General features: G+C 42.4%; 1 protein-coding gene across 3 annotated transcripts; it reads right to left on the bottom strand.

The window, feature by feature from the left end:
• Positions 1-245: 245 nt before the first annotated feature.
• LHX8 (LIM homeobox 8) lies at positions 246-26,429 on the bottom strand. Of its 3 annotated transcripts, none has more exons than XM_060773742.2 (9): positions 26,147-26,429; positions 20,701-20,787; positions 17,871-18,035; positions 12,260-12,381; positions 8,446-8,666; positions 7,472-7,575; positions 3,145-3,240; positions 2,438-2,621; positions 246-829 (listed from the first exon to the last, which is right to left on the bottom strand). In XM_060773742.2, the coding sequence occupies exons 1-9, from the start codon at positions 26,225-26,227 to the stop codon at positions 753-755; spliced, it is 1,137 nt and encodes a 378-aa protein (XP_060629725.2). In that variant the 5' UTR covers positions 26,228-26,429; the 3' UTR covers positions 246-752. The 3 variants fall into 3 exon arrangements, with proteins under 3 accessions (XP_060629725.2, XP_060629727.2, XP_060629726.2); XM_060773744.2 differs by having other exon boundaries at positions 246-1,113; XM_060773743.2 differs by having other exon boundaries at positions 246-1,116.
• Positions 26,430-26,439: the final 10 nt, after the last annotated feature.

A 26,439-nucleotide genomic window follows, 5' to 3' on the forward strand; every position in this document is an offset into this window, starting at 1 on the left:
TAACATGACTATCTCATTAGTTAAAAGCAGGCTCACCGTTCCCATTGAAATACTGGTAAGTTTATGTTGGTTAAAATTGTTCTTCATTTTAAATATTGTGTTGTCCTTTCATATTGTTTTTGCATTACAAATAAGGTAAGTGTATAGTGTGCATAGGAATTCCCCCCAAACAGTCTGAAGGACAATGAACCAGCCCTCTGCTTAAATGTAAAGACACACAATTATACCACTAACACAGGAATGTATTTGTTTGGCATGCTACAACAGAAGGTTTTATTTAGGTCATCTGGAGAATGCTGGCAAATGAAGTTTTGCCAATTCATAGGCATAAGCTTCAAAGTATAGGCTGCATGTAACTCAAATACAAGTAATACTTTAATAACAATAACTTACAGATACAAACTAATGATGAACTACAATTTCACAAAGAATTGTAAACATTTTGCACAATTGTCAGTCTTGTCTTTTAGGCAAAGTGCTCTTGATGATAAATAAATTAACAAACACATAGCTAGAATGGACTACTTCCAGACAATACAAAAAAGGTGTTCCTTTTTAATAAGTCTTGTAAACATATTTATGGAGAAAGCCATAAAAGTGTCTTGCAGGCCAACTATACTTACATACCTGGGCAACAAAATTGTCTTCCAATTGCTTTGGATGCTATTTAAGTTTAAACTGATTTTCAATGACAGCGTATAATAGGTGACACAAGGGTACTTCCTTAGCCTCATGTCCCTGAAAGAAATGGATTAGCTGTGACTTATTGGCAGCTGTGTCATTGAATGGGGTAACAGAGGCTGGAGTCCAAGAGCAGAAGGTGAATGAGCTACAAAAATAGAAAGATTTGCTGGTCAGCCTGACTGGAAGTAGAAAAATATTACTTGTGAATAAAAATCCAACTGCATTGACAGGGCTGGGACACCGGCAAGTGGCATGCATGTCACCAGCTTCTGAAAGAGTCCTTTTTCTACAACAACAAAGGTTTCTTCCTTACACTCTAGCTGGTGCATGGTCTTCCCATATGAACAATTCTGCAGGTGGTGATGAAGGCATTTTACTACAGATAAAGTTGATGTCCCGTTTTTGTGATAGAATGAAGCCCTTTAAAGCCTGCTTTGAAAGATGAAAGATATTTAAGCCAGAGGGAGTCACCACTGGTTCTGGGAGAAGTAGAACACCTCCCTGGAATAAGTGCCACATCTTGACATTGTCCTCCTGTAAGCTATGTATACCAGTCAGCATGCACAGTGTGTGTGTGTTTTGAGTGCTACATAAATAATAATTTGAAACTTATTGAGTATGGCATTCTCATTGCTCCTTTAAAACAATTCAGCAAGAATATGAACATTTTAAAATATGGAGAGATGGAACTTGATTAATAAATAATGATTTAGCTGATGCATCAAGTGATGTCCTATTTGTTTTTTTAAAAACCATGTTTTACTATCACAAGTTAATGGCAAATTCAAAGTTATGCTCAAATTGCTCTAATCCAAAACATTGTTACAATTGAATACTGTCTTTCTTTGTTCTAGAGATGAACTCTTATCCCCCAAAGGTGATCTCCCTTTGTAATCACTGAATGAATACTGATGAATAGCAAAAATGTGACTAAAGGAATTATATATATAAAGTTACATATAACTGTAGTCAAGTAAAACTCTATTGGGTGTGTTAATTGACATGAAATAATTGTCCAGCTCTAATTAAAAACTCCTATGTATGCAAGTTAATAAGTCACATTTTCTTCCAGTAACCTGTGTGCAACTCACGTTTACATGTAACTGAGAGCAAGGGCAGAAAATGTATCGTCTACTGAGAATTGAGGATGAAAAATGTCATTAATATAACTTTGTGTAATGGAATTATAAAACTCAAGCTGATGTGTGAAAATGTATTCTGTAATATTTTGATCTGAAATGAAGGCAGAGAACATTTGGGATCCAGTGCCCATTTTTTATGTCATTCTGGTGGACAAAATGGTGGACCCACATGGGGAAAGCCATGATATTGTACTTGCTACTCCAAATTTGTTTCAGATGCATCTCATGCTTCCTTATGCATGAGCCCATTTCTCCCCCAGAGATCCTCCAATGCCATAGAAGCACCATGGTGATGATAATAACCTCATCACTTCCATGAGTCGGTAAGAGGATAATAAAGGCAATTAGGGAGAAATGCTATATGCAGATATTTTCCTGGATTTCTAAGCTACTAGCAAATTCTGCCATCAGTCTCAAGCATCTCTATCTAAATAGAGGTCTACAGACTTTGAAATACCTCACCCCCCCCCCTAAAATTAGGTTTTCTCAAGGATATCTTTTGTGTTGTTAATTTCCTGGGGGTTGCTTGGTGCCCTAGCCTGAGCTAAAATATGTATTTCACATTTTCTTTTCAAGTCCATAAAGTAGTTATAGCAAGCTACTATACCTACCATCCATGTAACTATGCAGAGCAGTTAACATTGTCCCATCTTGTGGTACATACGCTGAATATGCCATCTCTTCCAACATGGGCGGAGAAAGCCTGGAAGGCTGGACTGTCGTAACAGGAGTAGTTGATGAATGATTGGGGCTAACATGTTTCTTGTGGCGTGCTCTGCAGTTCTGAAACCACACCTGGAAAGTGGGAAGACACAAAACATGTCAATTTCATTCATTATCGGGCATTTTAATATAATTTAATCACATGCTAAGCAACATAATTAAACTAACAGTCACTTCAATCTGGGTTTTCTCGGATTTTGTGTGCTTTCTCTGATACTAGGTAGACCAAATTAATTGTACATTGTGGATATAAACCCACTAAGCCAGATGCAATAGTGTATAAGGAAAATAAATCTCATGAAGTTTGTAACATCAAGATATGAAGAGTTCTTTTGGTCTCCATGTTCACTATAGGTCATTACCACTCACATTGCTCTTGGGACATATAGGACAGCCTTAAATCATGTCCTTTCAACAATGTAAAAAGTATCTGATGGAAAAGATTAGCTGTGGGATTCCCTCCTGAAAAGTAAACTTTCTAACTGCTGCAAGATATTACACAGTATCTGTTTCTAGCAGAAAAACTGTCTTTCAGAGTTTTATAAGCAGAGGAGCTTTGCTCACAGTACTTGTGAAGTAACTGAAGTACAGTTACCTGTATCACACGCCTGCTCAAGCCTGTTCTTTCTGCCAGTTTTTGAAGTGTTTGTGCATCTGGGTTGTTGTCCTGAGCAAACTGTGCTTGCATTACCTGGAAAATGCAAGAAGTATTTTAAATTTTTTAAAATGGTAATATGAAGTTCTAGCAAAGACTGCATAGATATCTAGATGCGGTCATACTTCATCCTCCAATAACAGTTTGAAGCCTATTTTTTTTCATATAACAGGATTATGTGTAATCACAAAGAGACAGACTAAACCTACATAATGACAAGATAAGCCCAAGTGTTGGATATATTAACTAAAATGCAACAAAGCTAGATTCTGCTTATCTGTCAATGAAAAATTAATGTGATAATGAGAAAACTAAATTCCTCCCCAAAATATATAAAAAGTAAAGGTAAAGGTTTTCCCTTGAAATAAGTCTAGTTGAGTCTGGGGGTGGTGCTCATCTCCATTTCTAAGCCAAAGAGCCGGCATTGTCCGTAGACACTTCCAAGGTCATGTGGCCAGCATGACTGCCTGGAGAGTCATTTTACCTTCCTGCCAAAGCAATACCTATTGATCTACTCACATTTGCATGTTTTCCAACTGCTAGGTTGGCAGAAGCTGGGCCTAACAGCAGGAGCTCACCCTGCTCCCTAGATTTGAACTACCGACCATCCGGTCAGCAAGGTCTGCAGCTCAACAGTTTAATCTGCTGCACCACCAAGGGCTTCTAAAATATATATTACATTAAAATTCCTTCATGTGACAAGAACTAGTTTTTGCCTTACACAGTGGCAGTAGACATGCCATCTGCAATGATTGCATATGCATGAAAAAAATATTAACATGATACAGAACTGGAAAGAGCTTGAAAACAGCTATACTACTTAATTATTCCAAGTTACACCAATACAACATATTCAACAGAATGAAATGATTAAAAAATTACTCCTTGGTGAGATTACTATCCCCAAAAAGTAAAGAGTGAGCCCTGTTATGGAAGGATTTTCACCAACAGCTTGTTATTTACTACTGCCCTCATGTTTTGGCTAATTAAGCTTCTGAATCCTTGGCAAGAATATGTTATTGTTAATCTCTTCTTTAATGGCCCAACAATAGTTCGGGTAGACCTAAACACACTGAAGTATTTTCAGATGAAATTAACAGAATGTGTAATTAAATTAATTAACTCTAATTCACACAATGTTTTTAAACACAGATTTGATAGCCATCTGTCATTCAAAAGTGAGCCATTGATTAGACCTGCTTCTGTGTAGAGATGTATAGGATTAAAAATAAAAGTTTGTGGCATTCTAAAAATTATTCAGCCAAAGCCATTTCTTCATAAGATGGAAAACAGAATTGTGCTTTAAGTTGATCACATGTGGGCCCCATTGAATTAATATGAAAAGGCAATCATGTCTGCTTTCATGTCTGTTGATTTCATTGGAACTTTTATGTGAGAAACAGACTGAATTCAGTCCAGCAAGGTTGATTATTATGAAGTAAATTATTTTTAACAGGTTAACTATGTTTTTTAAAAAAGCATCTGAATGGCTGGTCTCCCTGACTACTACTTCTTCTTCTTTTTAATTATTAAAATTTTAAAAATCAATTTTAATTTTTTAAATCACAGCATAATCTAAGGAATCCAATGCTTCTTTGCTTTTTCTGCAGAAACTGTTAACCAGTTTGTTTATTTCTTATGCTTTCTTTTAGAAATAGTTGTCAATGTCCAATGGGATTATTCTTTTACGGGAACTGCTTCTGTCAACTGAACAATGAATGGGCTGAACACTTTCTCCCCAAAATTATGTTCATCCTCAAAATTTGCTCTATGATTTCTAGGATGGAAGGGTTTCTGGAGGAAAAGGATTTACTCCATTCATTGTTTTAGGAAACTATCCAGGGAAAATTTTGGGAAGCACAGGGACTGAGTTAACTTAAATAAATGTTGCTAATTTTCCTCGTATTTGCGTTTTTTTGGCTCTGTTTCTGTATTCAAGTACTTTTAAAAGTTTTTTAACTATTGTTGATTAATTGTTTCAATTATACTTTTCTATTACATTGTTTTATCTAACTTATAACCAGTTTGAGTAGGTATTTTGCCCAGAAAGCTGGGATACATTTTAATGTGTATTAAAGCATTTTATTACTGCATAGTATAACTGTGTATGTATAAAAGCAATTCCCACTGAGCTCAGTAGTATTTTCCAAATAACCAGGCCTCAAATTGCAGTCTTAAATATATTTAAGACATAAACAGAGGTAAGAGAAAAGTACAGATTTGGCATGAGCTATACTGATGGCATTTAAGGCAGGCATCCAGATGTTATTGGATTACAACTCCCATTTGCCTCACAGACATGGCCATTCAACAGGGTGATAGTGATTGTAGTCAAAAATAGGGTAGGCCCTAGATTCCCCACTCTTGACCTCAATGATTAAAAAGTCTTGTGAAAATTAATGACACTCAGTCGGCCACATGGAAATGACAGCAGATTTCTTCAAGCTTTAACAGTTGTCCAGAAATACAGCTGTTTCAACAGGTGTAGACAGTCATGCTGATATCTTCCCTTCCCACAACTATTGCAGAGTTGGGCTCCATTTGTCTGTCCGAAATCTCTCTATCTCTCTCCACAATTTAAAATATATGCTGAAATAATTATGTATTAAGTATTGCTTCACATTCAATACTGCAGAAATCTCTCTTGGAAAGTGTGTTTATATCAAGGAGTCATGATCAGTTTCTATTTTTGAATGCATATAAAGCAGTGGTTCTCAACCTGTGGGTCCCCAGGTGTTTTGGCCTGCAACTCCCATAAATTCCAGTCATTTACAGCTGTTAGGATTTCTGGGAGTTTAAGGCCAAAACATCTGCTGACCCACACGTTGAGAACCACTGATATAAAGGAAGAACATAAATCTGTGACAGTCTTTGTTTTGATAAAGATTATTCAAGCAGATAAGACTCGCTGACTCAACAAATAATATATTTGGTAGAAATGTCATGTGTCTAGCATCTAATCAAGGGCCAGATGTTTTTGGCCTACAACTTTCATTAGCCCTAGAAAACAAACTTAATGGTGAAGGGTTATTGGCAGCCCAGACATTTCTGGAGGTTAACAGTCATCTATCCATTATTTACATCAACGCTGGGGTATATTTTGTCCTCCAGATATTTTAGGAAAAGCACTCCTCAAAAAAATTCTAAGTGGAGCTTTTGAAGCTCATGGTGTAGGCATCTGGTGGACCAAAGCTTTCTCAATTCTGATCTAGGCATACTACTCAATTTGTTGTTTTTAAAGGAAAAAAACTTCCAACCTTCCATTAAATTCATTTTTTTCTTCTGATAATAACCATCAAATTCTTCAAGAGAACAGAACCAAGTAACAGCTAAGGTGCATTAAATGTTAGCCTCACAAGGTCCTGCTGAGATGACTGGTCTTGCCAAGGGTAAAAAATATTGAGCATGTAACAAAATATATGCACCTATATGTTGGTCAAAAGTGAAGAGGAATCTACATGTACTTTCCTTTTCACCAACTTCTAGTAATGAAAGACAATAAAGGAGGTAATTGAAACAGGTATATGCTAAAAATTAGCAATAACAAATATCCAGTTTACCTACCATGGTATAAAATACAAAAGTAATCAGGGATGTCCAAAAAATACTCTGTTGCAGAAAAGTGTGCATTTGTGTGTTTGTGTTGACTTCACTGCAATGTGGTCTGTTAAGAAAGTGTTTCTTAACAGAAGGCCAAATTACAGTGTGTGTTTAAGATAGCATTGGCCTATCATCACTCCAGTTCTATGCCAATTGGAACATGACACCACCTTTCTCTCTTAAGAGCCACGATTTTTGATTGCCAGTTGCTGTGGCATCTATGGTGAAATTTAAGACACTCAGAACATTACATTTCCTGTAAAGCTATATTCTGCAGATTTCCAAATGCCTCTCTTCATATTACATAGGGCTGAAACTATTTAGTCCCCTATTGTAATTACATGTAGTGATGTAAATGTCCGACTTAATGAATTTCATCAAGTAGTCAAAACAGATCAGCATTTACATTTCCACTGGACAGAATTACCAGCTGCCTTCAGGGAAATAGAAAATCTTGAAGAGTAACGATTTCATTTGAAAGAGCTAAAGCTCACAAAATATCCCAGGAACATGCTGTGTCTTGATAGTGGTTTGTTCATATTCATCTAGTTTTAGCAGCATTTTCCAGTTATGCACAGCATAAAATTGCTATGTTCTCCCCTGCCTCCCATCCCAAACACCCCACAGCTGACTTTGATTACGGCATTCAACCAAGCCTGGGCTCTACCTGCAGCTGATCTGCTGTGAAACTGGTCCGAGCTCTTTTTGCTGGTTTTGGATGATTAACATCTTGTTCTGTTAATAACGCACCTTCTACACTAATCCCATTCCCTGAAATCAAAAAAAGAAGACAATAAAAGTCCAAGGACTGCCTCTATCAATAATAGCCAATAGTTACAAACGTTACAAACAGAAATAATGTCTAGTATCTGGAATAAATTCCAATACTGGAATATCATCTTTTCATTATTATGAAGGTGCCTTGACCTTGGACTTGAGTACTCATGCCTAATGTTTTACATTTTTGAGAAAATGAATGGAATTTAGTTTCTTGCAAAGCAAGATCTCCAGCTTTATTGGGAACACAATCAATGAGCTATCAGATAAGAGTATAGTATGTGCTGGACCAAAAACCAGTTTTATTTTGAAATTAGGAAGAAATCAATGGAAACAAATGTTACATTTGCAAAAATGTATACAATCAAGCTGTAGTACATATAGCATTTTGAGGACTCTGTTCAAACAACTAAGGCAATTTCACAAGATTCCCTAGGAAGAACATACACAGTGGATTTGTTTCCCCATGTCATGACAGTGGTGACTATTTGGGTTTCCATGCTGTGGTAGTAGTGTCTCTTTTTTTAAAAAATGAGAAAAACCTTGTTACATTCAGTAGAACACAAATACTGAAAATATGAGTAACAGCAAAATTGTATTAAGATGTATTTACATGAGGAACTGGTAATCTGAAGCACCCTTGTTGCAAGATACAAAGACTTAAAAAAAATTCTTAGCAGGCAAGAGAAAGCTACAGATACCCAACTTCTCATGAGCCTACAAGCATACTAGATAGTTGATAATTATTCATTAGAACATGGTGTCAAGTTTCAAGGATTGCTTCAAAGTGTTTTGTCTCAGATGGAGAAAAAACCATGGTGTGGGACCTACAAAGAAGAACCTAACAACAAAAAGAAGAGTTACCATTTTCCACCTCTCTTTTCAGATTATCCAACATGCAGTCATAATGTACCCTACAGAGGACTTTTTCTTCAACCAAAGCAAATTCCTCCCCTGTGGAAAGCTGCCTTTTGCAGGAAAAGCAGGCAAAGCATGCCAAGTGATACACATTTCCCTTAGCTCTTCGGACCCAGTCAGTAGAATGGATGTGCCTCCCACAACGGGAACAGCGGGTTCCATACCGTCTACAATGACAAAAAAAAAATGAGGGTAGAACAAGATCACAGAAATCTCTCATATTTTAATTCCCACCACAGTTAGGTATTGTGAAATTTATTTTATGAGTTACTTTTCCTGAACCCTGTAAGAAATGCTATTGTTCTCACTGAAAGCAGGGGTGCATATTCCTTAATTTCCATTAATTTCCTTAAACAAACATGAAGGATTGCTTGTGTCCTTTTGCAATGCAATTATTTAATTTCTATCAAAGTTTATTGACAGATCATATAAGGACCAGCAAGTTGTTTTGAGATGTTTCAAAACATGCTATCTCATATACATGGGCTGTGTTTTGATAAACTTGGGATTATATTTTTTTTGTCTGTACCTCACATCTAGTGCAGAAACATGTTTTTCAGATTAGGTAGATTATATTTAATACACAAAGCATTATAACATTTTTTTAAAGCCAAATCAAAACACAAGAGTTTGAAATAGTAATCTGAAGAAAAACATCTGAGTCTCCACCAGTGGACAAAACAAAAAAACTGCTATTGAGCCTTAGTGAATGTTGTTTTGGCAGTAATATTTCAAATCTCCTAGAAGAATGTAGTTCCATTGGGGGGGAAAGGATTTTCCCCTGATAAAAACACCTAAAGCCCAAACTGCACATTACTTTAAAGATGGTCAAGAGAAGTTGCAGACATGACTGATCCAAAATGGGACCTCAGAAGAGACAAAAAGATCCCCAATGTAAATCTGTCTATAAACCTAGATCACACATGTCAAACATAAGTCCTGAGGACAGAATCTGACCCGCCACATATTATGCAGCTCCCAAGGCTTTCAATGTCAAGCAATATAGTTACATTTATGTAGTCTTGCAATTACAAGTGGCTCTCAGTGAAAATGAGTTTGACACCCCTGGCCTAGATCAATTTACTGTGCTTACTTTAAACTAAAAACAAGACAAAGAAGACACAGCACCTATATTTGTTTTTAAATTAACAAACCAATTGATCTAATTAAGTGCAACAACAGAGAAGGGCTTGCCCTGAGTTCCTAGTAATAACTTCTATGAAAATGTCAGAACTCATTAACAGGCCTATAAAGTGATTTTTGAGAAGTATATGTCACCAACCTGCACACATCTCACAGACTCTCAAAAGTTTCACTAAAATCTGTATTTAAAATTATTTCTGGGTTCTTTACTTTGAATTTTCAACAGAATTTTATTGAGCATGAAAGGCCACAGCTTGACTTTACAGTCATAAACATAAAGCTTCTGGGCAAATGGAAAGCTGTGTTTCCATTTCAAACAGCAACAGTCTTCTCTAGCAGCAAACTACTTCTGATGCTTTGAAGAGATTGTGAGAATAGTTTTTTCCCAATAGTGTTGCCAGTACAACTTTAATGCTTGAAAAGATGTCTAAGTTGAGGCAAACAGCAAACTATAAATACACAATATACTTTATGACATTTAAAAACACTTTTTTCTTGATCTAGCATGGCCTAGATTAATTGTTAATTCCAGCTACAGTTGATGCACTGAATCAGTGGAAACTGGTAACTAGGTAAAGTAAAGGTAATCGATTTCCCCATGACATTAAGTCTAGTTGTGTCCAACTCTGGGGGGTGGTGTTCATTTCCATTTCTACGCCGAAGAGCCAGTCATGTGGCCAGTATGACTGCATGGAGTGTCGTTACCTTTCCCGCAGAAGCAGTACCTATTGATCTACTCACATTTGCATGTTTTCAAACTGCTAGGTTGGCAGAAGCTGGGGTTAACAGAAGGAGCTCACCCTGTTCCCCGAATTCGAACTGTCAACCTTTCAGTCAGTAAGTTCAGCAGCTCAGTGGTTTAACCTGTTGCACCACCAGGGGGCCCCTTGGTAACTAACAAGTCTGCAAATTTGATTTACTGAGTGGTTTACCCTAGATGAGAGGAAATTAAATTTAGGGCTATAGCTCACTACTCTGGATTACAATGCTCACTCAACTATGCCATATCCAAATTAACAAGTATACTGTCAGAGTGTTGCTTATATCAACAAAAAGATCCACACCCATAACAAAGTAAATAAATTTATTATCAAAGCCAGTGAACATGATCCCATAACATTAAGCAATGTCTTTATTGGCTCTTGTTGTCTTTGGTGGGAGAGTTAGGCAGACATTATTTACCCAGTTACCTGTAACTAAATGCTACTGAACTGAGTGGAATTTACATGTATAAGATGTCTTATTAAAAATTAAGGGCCAAAGCATGTTTCTGCTGCAATCGGTTGACTTTTTTACTGTTAAAAGAAGACCCAGCCAACAACAGTATTGTTTATATAAGCTTTTAAGTTAGATAATCTTCAAATCAAGTAGAAGAACAAAATGAATAAAGACATTTTAGAAACAGAGATTTCTTCACATCCAGCTATGAAGCTACTGGCAAAACTAGCAATTTTTGATTCACACTGGGAAAAGTCAGGATTTTGACTTTCTGCTTACACAAATTATTTTGCACAGAAAGATAAAAGTTGGAATACATATTTTATAACAGGTATATAGTACCCTAAACAACTGAGGTTTCAGTAACAACAAAAAGCCAAATAAAACATTAGTGTTTGTTTATTTCACATCATTGCATTTTCTGTTCAAACTGTGTCTGTCTTATGTGTAAGGAAGGAAACCTGAGGAGGGTTTGAGAACAGGTGGCATTTCCTTGCATAATGTAAGGAATAGAACTGTGATATATTCAGGAAATCCTGCTAAACTTTCCCAAGCTCTAAAACTCACAAGGGTGAAGGCTTCCATATATGTGTTCTCAAGTTGCCAGGAAAGATTGGTCACCAGAATCGCCTTGCAAAGCCGATGAGGGACTAGTTACCAAGTGGAAAGAAACACGTCAATGTAGAAGTCCTTTTCCTAGTGTCCAAACTCATACTCCTTTCTATAGGACCATTTAAACTACAAAAGGGCAGACTCACTCAACACTGAAAAGACACTGGAAATGACACTCCATTGACTAAGGACTTTATCACATTAGCCTGCCATCTCATTGCATTCATTCTCAGGGATTAGTGCAGATATAATTCAAGAACATCTAAATGCAATTCCTCTCGCCTGACAGTTAAAAAGAGTCTCTGTTACATCATAAACTCACAGGGCATAGCAGTTGCCAGAGCCTTTTTGCTACTGGTTCCAAAAAGTTGCAAAACAAAAGAATGCATTATATTGTGGCCAATTCTGTACGATGTAAGAAAGCTGAAAGAGCAGCCAAATGGGTTTCCAAAATGGAAACAGAAAAGACTTGTCCAATTTATGAACCCAATTTTTAAAGCCTTAAATGTTTCTGCTTTTCCTGGAATCCTTTAGACTGCTAGATTAATCAATCCTCTCACTTTAAAGCAAAGGAACTAATAGTGGCTTTCAATGCCAATGCACAACCTAACAGGGATAATACAGCTGTATTGGATTTCAACATGCAATTAGATATACATTTCAGCTATAAGCAATGAAGTGCAATACCTGCATTGGGCTGAGTGAGCTGGTATGCACAAACCCAACATTTGACAGTCTACTTTCACCATTTCTAAATATCAACATATATTCGATAGATATGGTTTACCTGAAATAATCAAGCTTGCAGAAAATGTCTTTGTCTTTGATATAACAGCTGGTGTGCCTTCCTAAAGAGGTCCTGCATACACTGCAGGAGAGGCAGCGCACATGCCAGCACAAATCATTTACCTATGAAGGAAGAAAATGCACATTTTAATGATCTATATAAAGAGAGCATTATGAAAATAAATGTCACAAATATGTCAGACTCCTCACATTTTATAAGCAACCAGAAATAAGAGTCACAACAATAGTAGTCATAACATAGCATGCACAGAAAAACACATGTTCTTCACTATAAGTCCACTGGAGGAGCAGCATTAGAGGTATTGTTCTCTCTCTTTCTCTCTCTCTCTCTCTCTCTCTCACACACACACACACACACACACACACACACACACACTATATTTTCCTAAATATATATATCCAGAAACAATTTGCCACCCCAGAAGAACTGTTGCTTGTGTTAACTCGGCAGTGCATCACATAATCTCTCTGTCCTTCTGTCACTTCTAAAAAAGTATCTAAGCAGACACATGGTGTTGAATGAATAGGATGTGGGATATCACATGAAATTTGACTGAACAGAGAATGAGGAAGTAAACACCACAATTTCATGGGGGGGGGGGGATTACATATCAAGATAGATTTAGAAAGGAGTTACATCAGGCTCTTGGTATCTGCTAAAGTTTGGTTCCATGACCTGCTGTAGATACAAAATCAGTAGATACTCAATCCCCATTATATACAGTGGCATAGTTAACATGGTGTTTAGTATATAAAATGACAAATGAAGTATTTGTTTTTTGGAATTGTTATTCATAGTTCAACTCTGGGGATCAGAGTTTGAATCCTGCTTAGCCACAAAACCCACTGAGTGACCTTGAACACGGCACACGGTCTCAGTTTAAGAGGAAGGCAATGGAAAACCTCTTCTGAACAAATATTGCCAAGAAAACCTTGTGATGGGTTCATCTTAGGGTCATCATAGATTGGGAACAACTTGAAGATGCATCACTACCACCACAACAACAAATCCACTGTTGTCTTTAAAAAAATCTAATCTATGTAAATTGATTAAATGAAAATTTAACACAGTATATAATAAAGTTACAAGGGAAGTAATTCTTTTTTGAAAGAGGTGAAAAAGCTAACAAAGGCCCCTTCTATACTGCCCTATATCCCAGGATCTGATCCCAGATTATCTGCTTTGAACTGGATAATATGAGTCTCCACTGCCATATAATCCTGTTCAAAGAAGATAATCTGGATTTTATATGGCAGTGTAGAAGGGGTCAAAATCAGGTGTTTTCAGTTCCTAGTCTTTTACTAAATTCATCCTTCTAATGAGCAAAACGGTGTTTTAAGCACATTTTTCTATGTTTTTTCTTTCTTTCAAGCTTCTTCATGACATTCTAATTTTCACATGCCTTTTAGTCACAGGTCAAAATTCTGACATAAAAGCCACATAGGTTATTGAGGGGAAAACTACAACAGCAATGATATACACATAAATTATTATTTAAAAACATTGCTGAGGTGCTTGTACAAACAATGCTGTCAATCTAGAATGCAACCTGTCTAGACAACCTGTACTTCCATACTTATAGTCATGATACAATGCAACACAGCTATTATTATTTTTATTATTTGCCATATTTATACCCCACCTTTCTCTACCCCAGCAGGGGGACTCAAGGCAGCTTACAATGGCACATACACAGTGCCTCAAAACAACAAATTCACCTAAAAATAGTTTAAAATTACAACATATTATACATGATTAAAATACATTCAAAATTGAAAACACGCCATCCAGAGTTCAAGGTCTATTGCAACTCTCCAATATACTTTTGCCCAATTGGCACCTTCGAAATATGATTTCCACCATCTCCAGCCAACAATGGGGTTGGTTGATCTAAGCTGTTTTCATGTTTCTTCAAAAAGAGGAAAGGGAAACAAATATTCCACATTGCACTGCTGAGCTTGGGTCAAAGTAATCTAACAAAACAATACCAAACAGCTCTAACAGAGAGAATACACATAAAATATTTTCAGCCACTTTGGAAGTGTTAATGTGGCTAAAGGGTAATGGAAAACTACTATTTAACTACTTTCTCATTTTTGAGTGCAATTATGTATTATATTCTGGATAAAAACATAAAGGAAAATATATGGCTATTTATTATTATGAAATACAAATACAGAAATATAATCTCCTCCATATATCTTTAGAAATAACCAAATATAAGCTGAACATGCATGTCAAATGAAATGTCACCTTATCTTCATCAATCAGCACCTCAGAGCAGTGAAGAAAATTGTACAAGTCCTTGCTAGAAGCAACACTCAGGCCCCTTTCCCATAGTTGAATGAAATGCCACATTATCTGTTTTGAACTGGACTCAGACAACCCAGCTCAAAGCGGACATTGTGGGATTTTCTGTCTATTCTGGGTTATATGGCTGTGTGGACTATGGGCTTTTCAAAGGCCAAACTTTGTTAGTTCCAGACAGAATGAGTTTAGTAAATGAGCAGCTATATCAATTCTGTTTACTCAGAGAGTCTACTCTAGTGGGAATTAGTAACTGAATCTAGAACGCAGAGTGTTTTTCCACAACTGAATAAAAAGAAACAAGACTTTGGTTTTCCTGGCAAGTTTACAACTGAAGACTTTTATATTAACTTAATATTGATATGTAACCCCACACTGAGTATATATCCAGAGTACTGTATTTAATAGCTCACCCTTCAATATAGCTACCATATGATATTTGGCAGAGTGAGTAAAAGAATAATGAAAAATGCCTATTAAACCAAGGGAAAACAACTTTCATTTTAGTATAGCACAGAATTATATTAGGTGGAGAATCATATCTGGCTACCAACTCTAATGAATTACAAAAATGCCTCTTCTATACATATTGACAATACTACTACTTAGAAGTAAATATTCAAAACCTGGGAAATAATTGTCAAGTTGATCATTGACACTGCCCATTTGGATTCCCGTTGCTCTAAGATCCTGATTTTAACAGATTTAATGCTTCTTTTTTTGCTTTGTGCATATATTTACACATTCTGTCTCTCCTTCATATATACCCACAGTTTGCTGTTTGACAGATACCACTAGGTGCTCAGTTTTCACTAGTTAAGAGGTCAAAAGGGTTGCTAAAGATATAGTATAAAAATAATGTTCTTACATTATAACCATTTGCTTGGTTTCATTAACATCCAACATGCCAGTTCAAGTTAATGCACATCATGTCAAGGATTTTGAAGGGGAAAGCAGGAAAAGGAGTATTTTCCTAAATTGCCCAAATGTTGAGCTTTTTGTAAGAACGAATTGCCAAACTCAACAGCCTGATGACTGTGAAATCTAAATTACTAGGTTTTAAACAACAAAATCAGGTTTTGGTTTGGATTAGTGGCTACCAAAGCATAACACAACACACACATGGAGTTAGTTCATAGGCTGTGCAGACAACATTATTTGAACGTAGTAGTTTAAACTTGAAAGAAATTACTAAGGTATAATGACGAGATAAATGTCAAGCAGTGGCATTGTTTTGAGGTGAATATGTCATCTTTAATAGTGTTGTTGTTGAAGTTTAAAGGCTAAACATTCAACTGAAGGGAAACATGTTTGCTTCCATGAAAATATGGTGTAGCCCAAATCTCTGATTAATAGTAGTTGTAGCTATTCTCTCAAACATATCAGCAAAGTGAAAGAGCTTTATTTATAGGGAGAGGAATTCAACCTTTCAAAGTGTCTTTGACTTAGGTCCTACTTAAAACATAGGACACAATCTAGATCCAAATTTGAAAAGTACTTTTTGTTCCCATCAAGATTCCTTCTCCTTTACTGTGATATTTGAGACAATTTCTTCTGAATGGTTATTGTTGTGTCATGTCTTCAAGTTGCTTGGAACATATAGTCACATACAATAGGCAAAAATGGTTCAGAGAAGGGTTGCCTTTGCTTTCCTCTCAGGGCGAGAGAATGTGATTTCATCCATGGTAACTGAGGGCCCTTCCACACAGCCCTATATCTCAGAATATCAAGGCAGGTAATCCCACATTATCTGAGTGTGGACTCAGATAACTCAGTTCAAAGCAGATATTGTGGGATTTTCTGCCTTGATATTCTGGGATATAGGGCTGTGCAGAAGGGCCCTGGATTATCTGAGTCCACATTCAAATAATGTGGGATTTTCTACCTTGATTTTCTGGGATATAGGATTGGAAGGGCCCTCAGATAACCCAGTTCAAAGCAGATGTGGGATTTTCTGCCATGATATTCTGGGATATAGGGCTGTCTGGATGGGCCCTGTGGCCCACACAGCTGTATAAAATCCCACATTATCTGCTTTGAACTGGATTATATGGCAGTGAGGACTCAGCCCAGTTTAAAGCAGATATTGTGGATTATCTGCCTTGATATTCCGGGTTATATGGCTGTGTGGACCTTTTCTCACCCCAGAGGGGGACTGAAAGCAGTTTCCAACATATATATGGCAAAATTCAATGCCCCACATACATAAAACATCTAACATAGAACAATAATAACATACAACTGTCAAGAAAATCATAAAAACACAAGGACATTCAAACATTAAAACGTGGAGTTAAAAACATATTACATAAACATTTTAAAAATCACATAATGAATACGGTGCACTTTCAGTTCCAGGATTCCAGTGCCATGGAGTTCTGGGAGTTGCAGTTTGAGAAGGACTTTCGCCTTCTCTTCCAAAGAGTGCTGGGGCCTCGTCAAACTACAATTCCCAGGATTCCATACTATTGGGCATTAAGGTGGTGTCACAGGGCATCCATTCTATATTGGAGACAACACCCACAGGGCCCTTCCATACAGCCATATAATCCAGAATATCAAGGCAGAAAAACCCACAATATCTGCTTTGAGCTGGGTTATTTGAGTCCACACTGCCATATATTCCAGTTAAAGAAAATGTGGGATTTTATCCAGCTGTGTGGAAGGGGCCCCAGTCTCTCTGAAGGCTCAACTCACTACGCCATTCCTTTAGAAATAGGAATCACCTTTCCAATTTCTCAGGCCACTTTCTAAAGTATGACAGAATTAGAATCTCAGCAGGGCTTTGTGCTAAAATGCAATGCCTGTAAGGGCCCTTCCACACAGCCCTATATCCCAGAATATCAAGGCAGAAAATCCCACAATATCTGTTTTGAACTGGGTTATCTGAGTCCACACTCAGATAATGTGGGATATAGGGCTGTGTAGGGCCAGTGTCTTGAAATGTTAAGGAAACAAAGGAAAGGCTCCAGCTCCGGAGGGACTCGCAAAGTGATGGTAACTCGGCTGCTACACTGACCATTTAACGCAGTTTCAAAGCGGCGGGAAGAAAATGGGTTTGTTTCACTGTGCTGATGATTCCATAGGAAAGCCTGGGACCAGTTGGGAAGTCCCGGATGGTGAGGACACAAACCACAGAGCCCCGAAGAGGCACATTCAGATCTTCCTTTTGTAGGAGTTTGCTGCCTGGCCGCCGCAGTTCGAAACCGCATTACACGGTCAGTGTAGGTAGACTCGGAGCTTGCCCTCTTCCCCGACCAGTCCCTTTCCCCCTGGGGCTCACCTTGAGCAGGTATTTGTCGACGATTTCGAGGCCGCAGCTGCTGCAGACGCACTTGCCGGGCGCACAACCGCCGGAGCCCGAAGCCAGCGAGCGGGGCGAAGAGGAAGGCGAAAGCGGGGCGGACGAAGAGCACGAGTCCTCGTCTCCTGCCGCCTCGGGGCTCCCCTGCCGGGCGGACAGAAGACGGTTACATCCGGGCCCCAAGCCCAAGCCCCTCACCTTCAGGCTCGGCTTTCCCCTTACCGAGCCTCCCGCCAAAGCGCCCCATCCCAGCCGCCTCCGATTGTCCCCGCGTAAACAAATGGAAGCATTGCCACGTCCAGTCTCCGGATACTCTTCTTCTTCTGGCGTCTTGGGGGCAAAGGAGTGGGAAGGAACGGCGGGGTGCCCAACTGGGCCCCGAGGGCGCACCTACCCTCGCACATTGACATTTCTTTAACTGCCATGGCTCAATGGCTATTTCGACACTGACAAATAATGCAGCTTGAAGGGCATATAAAATGATCAGTGTCTAACCCTGTAAGGAAAGGTAAAAGCTTCCCCCTGACATTAAGTCTAGTTGTATCCGACTCTGGGGGATGGTGTTCATCTCCATTTCTAAACCGAAGAGCCGGCGTTGTCCCTAGATGCCTCAAAGGTCATGTGGCCGGCATGACTGCATGGAACGCCGTTACCTTCCCGTCAAAGCGGTAACTATTGATCTGCTCACATTTGCATGTTTTCGAACTGCTGGAAGCTGACAACGGGAGCTCACCCTGGTCCCCGGATTCGAACCACCGCCTTTCGGTCAGCAAATTCAGCAGCCCAGCAGTTTAACCCACTGCGCCACCGGGGGCTCCTACATGAGTATATACAGGAATGAAAACACCCGTCCCTAATAGACATAAGCAGTCATTTGTATGGTATAGATGCCATGTGTTCTTGTTACAGTCAAACTGTTCTGTGACAGCCATATTATATTGTCTTAAATCTAGCTGCAGTTAAAAGCATTTAGTTATGTGGTACCTATTGATCTCCCCACATTTGCATGTTTTCGAACTGCTAGGTTGGCAGTAGCTGGAGCTAACAGCAGGAGCTCACCACTTCACCAGAGGGGATCCTGTATGCCAAACAAACCTCACTATATAGCTACTTTAGAACTACTCAATGTTTTGTATAGATCAGGCCTGGGCAAACATGGGCCCTCCAGATGTTTTGGACTTCAACTCCCACCATTCCTCACAGCCTCGGCCCTTTCCTTTCCTCCCTCAGCCGCTTAAGCGAACTTTGCCCATGCCTAGGAGAGATTCATAGGAGTTGTCATCTTGACCTTTCTGTCAAAGAGGACAACTCCTGGGACCCTAGAGCATTGAGGCATGGCAGAGAAAGTGGTGCCAAACTACCAATGCCGCAGTGTAGACGCATCCCCAGTCTTAGCTTTTGGGTACCCAGAGGAGGCAAAGACTCGCCTATGGTCTCCTCAGGTGAGGCAAGAAGCTGCTCAGAGCTTCTGCTGGCGAAGTGGGGAACCGATGCAGTGTGCACTAACTAGTCTTATGCACTAACTTGAAGGGCCTTTCCACATTTCCGCAACCGTGAGTAGATGACTGAGTGGGAGGGAGGCAGCCAGCAAGACACAGCTACGTCCAGTCTTATGCACTAACGTCGTCTTTCTATTTTGTAGCTTGCAACCCCGAGGGTAAACCAACATTTTGGAAACTACTCTGGGTGCCTTTGTAGCTGGAGATAAAAATGATCTAAATAGGGAGGAGGAGAAGAAGTGAAGAAGGAAAAGGAGAAGGAGGAAGAGAAGGAACAGAAGGAGAAGAACAAGAAGGAGGAGGAGAAAACGAAGGAGAAGGAAGAGGAGAATGAGAAGAACAAGAAAGAGAAGGAGAGCACAAAGGAGAAGAACAAGAAGGAGGAGGAGGAGGAGGAGAAAACGAAGGAGAAGAAAGAGGAGAATGAGAAGAACAAGAAAGAGAAGGAGAGCACAAAGGAGAAGGAGAAGAACAAGAAGGAGGAGGAGCAAACGAAGGAGGAGAAGAACAAGAAGGAAAAGGAGGAGAAAACGAACGAGAAGAAGAGGAAGGAGGAGGAGAAAACGAAGGCGAAAACGAAGAAGGAAGAGAAGGAGGAGGAGAACAAGAGGGAGAAGAAAGAGGAGGCGAAAACGAAGGAGAAGAAGAACGAAGAGAAGGAGAAAACGAAGGAGGAGGAGAGGAAGGAGAAGGAGGAGGAAAGGAGGAGGAAGACTGCAATGGGTTGATGCTATGGAATTCTGGCAGTGTGTGTAGTTTTACAGGGTCTTCTCTACCTCACCAAACTCTAACTTCCAAGATTCCTTAGCATTGAGCCAGGAGGGTTCAAGTGGTGTCAAAGTGCCTTTTGAGCCTCCCCGAGTCTGGCCGACTTGGGAGAAGGAATGAAGGCAATGAATGGCTCGCTCAGGACCTGAGGAGGCTCCCAGAGGGACTTTGGGCGGGAACGGCGAGCTGGCCACGAGGAGGAGGCTGTGTCTACGCTGCCCACACCGTGGACCAGAGAGGAAGGCTCCCCCAAGCAGGCAGGGGCAGACTTGGATCCTCCGGGTGTTTGGGACTTCAAGCCCCACAGTTCCTAACAGCCTCAGGCCCTTTCATTTTCCGCTTAAGCGGCTGAGGAAGAAAAGGAAGGGGCCTGAGGCTGTTAGGAACTGTGGGGCTTGAAGTCCCAAACACCTGGAGGGCCCAAGTGTGCCCCTGCCTGCTCCAGAGTCTTCCTTGCTTGAGTGGAGAGAATCTGCCCTCCTCCTCCTCCTCCTCCTCCTCCTCCTCCTCCTCCTCCTCCTCCTCAGCCTGCCTTGACTCACCATCGCGGCCTCTCCGGCGCTTTTCCGCCTCCTTCCCGCGGCTGCTGCTGCCACTCGCCCGCACTCCTCAGCCATGAACCTCGGGAGCTGCAGGCAGAGAAAGAAAGATAGAGAGCAGGCGGCAAGCTGAGCGCGCCAAGGAAGAGGGCCAGGAGGTTGGGAGGAAACAGGAGGGAAGACTGGAGGGGAACCCACCCTCTCCCCCTTCTCCAGCCAAGGCGAACCCGGCGCAATTACGGGGCGAAGCGGCTCCCAAGCCCCGCGTGTGAATGGGGGCCCTTGAGGGCTAATTGCCGCCCGATTTGAATGCAAATGCCTCGGTGGGCGCAATTAGGGCAAGCAAGCAGGCAGGCAGGCAGGCCGGCCCGCCAGGCGCAGCCTCCGAGGTGTAAATGGCCCACTTAAACTCTCGAGTCGACAACGGCCGGACTCGAGGATTAAGATTAGGGGAGGGGGGTGTCTTTCTTTTTGAAATAGAACATAAAATGAACGTTATAAACTCCCACCTCAACCAGGAAGAGAGCGCCCCGTCCCATGAAGAGAGAGAGAGAGCGGGAACCCCGGCAGCTGGGGTTAATTGGGAGCCATTAAAAGCCCCCGCGCAAATGGGCCGGGCGTTTAAAGGGTGCGAGGGACAAAAACGCTCTCGAGGCGGGCTGGGGACCGAACAAAAGGCGCCCGGGGCACCTGCGGGCAACCCCGGGGCAAGGACACGGCTTGGCTTGTCGGGCTGCCTCTTAATGCGGGTTAAGCCCTTCCAAAGCGGGGCTATTTAAGAGAGAGAAGGCGCCTAGGTACGCTGTAAGCTGAGGTGATAGCCAACCCGCCTCAGGAGTATGCTTTGCCGGAAGAAAACGCGTGAAATTCATGGGTTCAAACATTATTATGGGGAGCTTAAGTAGACAGGCGATTGGATAAAGGCACACATAAAGGGAAATGGCCTACATTCCTAAAGGCATCTGTTTTAGGAAGCTAAGTAGGGTCAGTTCTCTTTAGGACCAGAATGGGAGACTGCCAATGAACACCAGGCTCTATTTCAGAGGAAGGACCTGACAAAACCATCTAACCCCTTCCACACAGCTGAATAAAATCCCTGCTTTGCAGTGGAATATGTGGCAGTATGGACTACTCAGGGCCCTTCCACACAAACCCTATATCCCAGAATACCAAGGCAGAAAATCCCACAATTTCTGCTTTGAACTGGGTTGAGTCCACACTTAGATAATGTGGGGTTTTCTGCCTTGATATTCAGGGATATAGGGCTGTGTGGAAGGGCCCTCTGATGACCCAGTTCAAAACAAATATTGTGGATTCTTTGTGTTGATATTCTAGGGCCCCTTCCACGCAGCTGAATAAAATCCCTCATTATTTGCTTTGAAATGGAATATATGATAGTATCGCCTCAGATAACCCATTTCAAAGTCGATATTGTGGGATTTTCTGCCTTGATATTCTGGCAGAAATATGGCTGTGTATGGAAGGGCCCTGAGGATTCCGGGCCTAAGACAAACACTATGAAATTAATAGTCGCCATAAGTTGACAAGCGACACTATAAACATACATTAAGGGGCAATGGGGCAGGCAGCTGTCCCTCCTTTGGGCCTAAAGTATCAAAAGGGTCAAGCCATGCGAAAGAGAGGAAGGAAGGATTGGGCCCCTGCGTTGCAGTTTTACTAAACCAACAGCAAGCAGTCCACTGACTCTGAAGTAGCCTTCCTACCTGAGTGGCCTTCACAAGTCCTTGCAGGAGCAACTCCCGAAATAATTCAATGGAGGCCCTATCTACACAGAGCTATATACAGTTTTACTGCATCATATGACAGGGTAGATCAGGCATGGGCCAACTTGGGGTCGATAATCCAGTTCAATGCAGCCGAACAGCATTATATGCCAGTGTAGATGGGGCCTGAATCCCCCCCTCCCCAAACCGTTCTTTGGCATCTCCCCGGTCGTCGTGGCACATCGAAACCACTTTATTATTATTATTATTATTATTATTAACTTTATTTGTACCCCGCTAGCATCTCCCGAAGGACTCGATGCGGCTTACACAGGCCGAAGCCACAAACACAATACAAAGAAAACATATCACAGCAGTAAACAAGCAAATCAAAACAATTAAGCAAAATAAACAGCAAATGACATACATCAAGACACTATTAAAACTGGTTCGGCCGGCGCAAGGGGTACAGGGTTAAAAGTGCTGATATGGCAGGAGGAACGTAGGATTAAAGTGTGATGTGCGGCAACATTTGTTATACTAAAGTGCTTCCAGGACTTGGGATGGGGATTCCTAGTTTGGGAAGGCACAACGGAACAGCCAAGTTTTTAAATTCCTTTTGAAAACGGCTAGAGTGGGGGCCTGTCTGAGATCTTTTGGGAGGGCGTTCCAAAGTCTGGGGGCCGCCACGGAAAAGGCCCTGTCACGCGTCCCCACCAAGCGCGCTTGCGACGTGGGTGGGATCACGAGCAGGGCCTCTCCGGATGACCGTAACGAGCGTGTGGGTTCGTAGATGGAGATGCGGTCACGCAGGTAGGGTGGTCCCAAACCGTTCAGGGCTTTATAGGTGAGCACCTGCACCTTGAATTGGGCCCGGAAAATGAATGGCAGCCAGTGGAGCTCCTTAAACAGAGGGGTAGACCTCTCTTGATAATGGGCTCCGGTTAGCATCCTGGCTGCTGCACGTTGGACCAGTTGCAGTTTCCGGGCCGTCTTCAAGGGTAGCCCCACGTAGAGCGCATTGCAGTAATCCATTCTAGAGGTGACCAAGGCGTGGACCACCCCGGCCAGATCAGCCTTCACGAGGTATGGTCGCAGTTGGCGCACAAGTCTCAGTTGCGCAAAGGCCCTCCCGGATACCGCCGACACCTGAGCTTCAAGTGTAAGCGAAGAATCCAAGAGGACGCCCAAACTGCGGACCTGTGGCTTCAGGGGGAGTGTAACCCCGTCCAACACAGGTAACCACCCTATACCCCGATTCGGTTTACGATCGACCAGGAGGACCTCTGTCTTGTCGGGATTGATCTTCAGCTTGTTCTTCCTCATCCAGATCGACACAGCGGCCAGGCACTCACCTAGCACCTGAGAAGCCTCCTTGGAATTAGGTGGAAAGGAGTAGTAGAGTTGTGTGTCATCTGCGTAGAGATGGCACCCAACTCCAAAACCCCGGATGACCTCTCCCAGCGGTTTCATGTAGATGTTGAAAAGCATGGGAGACAAAATAGAGCCTTGCGGGACCCCACAGGTCAAAGGCCAGGGGTCAGAGCAGGCCTCTCCCAGCTTCACCATCTGAGTTCGTCCCTCCAGGAAGGACTGGAGCCACGACAGAACCGTGCCCCCAAGGCCCATCCCGGAGAGACGACCCAGAAGGATACCATGATCGATGGTATCGAAAGCCGCTGAGATGTCCAGGAGAACCAGCAGAGTCACACTCCCCCCGTCTAGCTCTCTGCGGAGGTCATCCACCAAGGCGACCAAGGCTGTCTCGGTGCCATGGCCAGGCCTGAAACCAGACTGTGACTGATCTAGGTAGTTGGTATCGTCTAGGAAACCCTGAAGCTGAGAGGCGACCACCCTCTCCAGCACCTTTCCCAAAAAGGGGAGGTTGGAGATCGGCCTGTAATTATTCAACACCGAGGAGTCAAGGGAAGCTTTTTTGATAAGTGGGCGAACCACGGCCTGCTTCAGGTTAGATGGAAAAATTCCTTGCTCCAACGATGTATTGATAATTGGTACAAACCAGTCAAGCAACCCCCCTCTGGCTGATTTAATGAGCCAGGATGGGCATGGGTCCAGGGATGAGGTGGTCGCTCTCACAGCCCCAAGGATCTCCTCAACGGTTTCAGGAAGAACAAGCCTAAAAGAATCCCATAAAACCGGACAAGCAGGTGCCTCCGTCACCTCTTCTGGCACTGCGATGGAATTGGAGTCGAGCTCGAGGCGTATCTGGGCGACTTTATCTGCAAAATGGTGTGCGAAATCGCGACACCGAGCTGCGGGGTCGTCGGGGAGCTCCTCCACCACTGGAGGGTGGAGGAGCTCACCCACGACCCGAAACAGCTCCGATGATCTATTTGCTGCAGATGCTATACGGGTGGTCGTGAATGACTTCCTGGCCGCCCGTATAGCCGCGGAGTATGCCTTAAGGGAGGCTCTAGCCCGTGTTCGGTCAGACACGTCTCGAGATTTCCTCCATTTGCGCTCTAGCCCCCTTCTCGTATGCTTCATCACGGCCAACTCCTCGGTGAACCAAGGGGATGGCCTGTCACGACGCAACGAGATGGGGCGTTCGGGTGCGATGCAACGAGATGGGGCGTTCGGGTGCGATCATATCTAACGCCCTGGCCATCTCCCCGTTGTAGAGAGTTACTAAGGCGTCGATAGAATCGCCAGGCTCCAAGGCAGGAAGAACCCTAAGATTCCTCAGGAATCCATCCGGATCCATCAGTCTCCTAGGGCGGACCATCTTAATTTGTCCTCCACCCCTGGGGGGGTTTAGGGTCGCAGTAAGTCTAAATGTGATCAGATGATGGTCAGACCATGACACTGGAAGGATGTTTTGATCTTCCACTCTGATCAATTCGTCGTCCGCCACAAAGACGAGGTCAAGAGTGTGCCCAGCATGATGCGTGGGGCCAGATATTATCTGTGACAGTCCTCGTCCAACCAGGTCTCGGTGATGCATGCCAGATCCGCCCTCTCATCCAGGATCAGGTCCTGGATGGCTGCGGTCTTACCATTCACGGATCTGGCATTGATCAACAGGACCTTAAGACCTTCCAAAGCTTTCCCTTTTCAGAAGCCAATGCGCGAGTGAGCCGAATTGGCTTCAACCCTTTCTAATGTGTGCAATAAAAAAATTCCAGCGGGAAAGGTTTCCCAGTACGGAGGTCGACTCCTCAAAAACACCGAGGGAAAAGGTATTGTGTACGTCGGCTAGCTTCAAGCCTCAAGGGCTGACTTACCCCGGAGGAGTCCCATCGGAGCCAAATGGAGGACTGGGGATCCTTGCCTGGCCCAGCCCTGCGAACCAGTGTGGATCGCAAAAAACGGGTGACGATAATCCTCAAATTCTGTTTTTTTAAAAATAAAGGGACTAGTCCAAAGCAAGCTCCAGTCTTCCACGCCCTAAATATTCGCCCTACCTTTCCCTCGGATTTTGTTTAGGGCTGCTTTCGCGCAGGGAAATCCTGGCCCACAAAACGTTTCACGTCGAGAAGAAGTCTTTCGGAAGGAGAAAAAGAGCGGAAAGCGCGCATAACCAAAGCGAGGGGTGGTGGAGGAAATGGGGAGGACTAGAGGAACGATTCTCAAGCCTGGGCTCGTGGAAAGAGTTGTGCGAGGAGCGGCGCAATCCGATTCCAAGCCGGGCTCCACTTTAGGCGAAACTGTTCAAAATGAAAAGCAAGGTTAGGGCAAAGGACCCCGTCGCCTCCCCGGCTCACCTTCTCGGTCTCCACTCGAAGCGCAGGCAAGTCCTGGCCGTCCAGCTTACACACAACCAAGGGGCTGCTCTTCCAATACATGGCACCGCCTCGGGAGGGCCCCTCTCATGCCAGCTCCCCCCCCCCCCTCGGCGGCACCCAAAAGCGGGTCGAAAACGGGGCGGGAGGAGAGGGGGGCTTGAAAAGAAAGAGGGAAGGAGTAGGGGGACACAAAAGCAACACCCCCGCTGCCCTCCCCACCTCTTTCCTGCAAAGCCTCCGGCTCCTTCCCGCTTCCCTTTTGCTGCTCCACT

Source organism: Anolis sagrei, chromosome 4 (genome assembly GCF_037176765.1).
Source record: "Anolis sagrei isolate rAnoSag1 chromosome 4, rAnoSag1.mat, whole genome shotgun sequence".
Lineage (NCBI taxonomy): Eukaryota > Metazoa > Chordata > Lepidosauria > Squamata > Dactyloidae > Anolis > Anolis sagrei.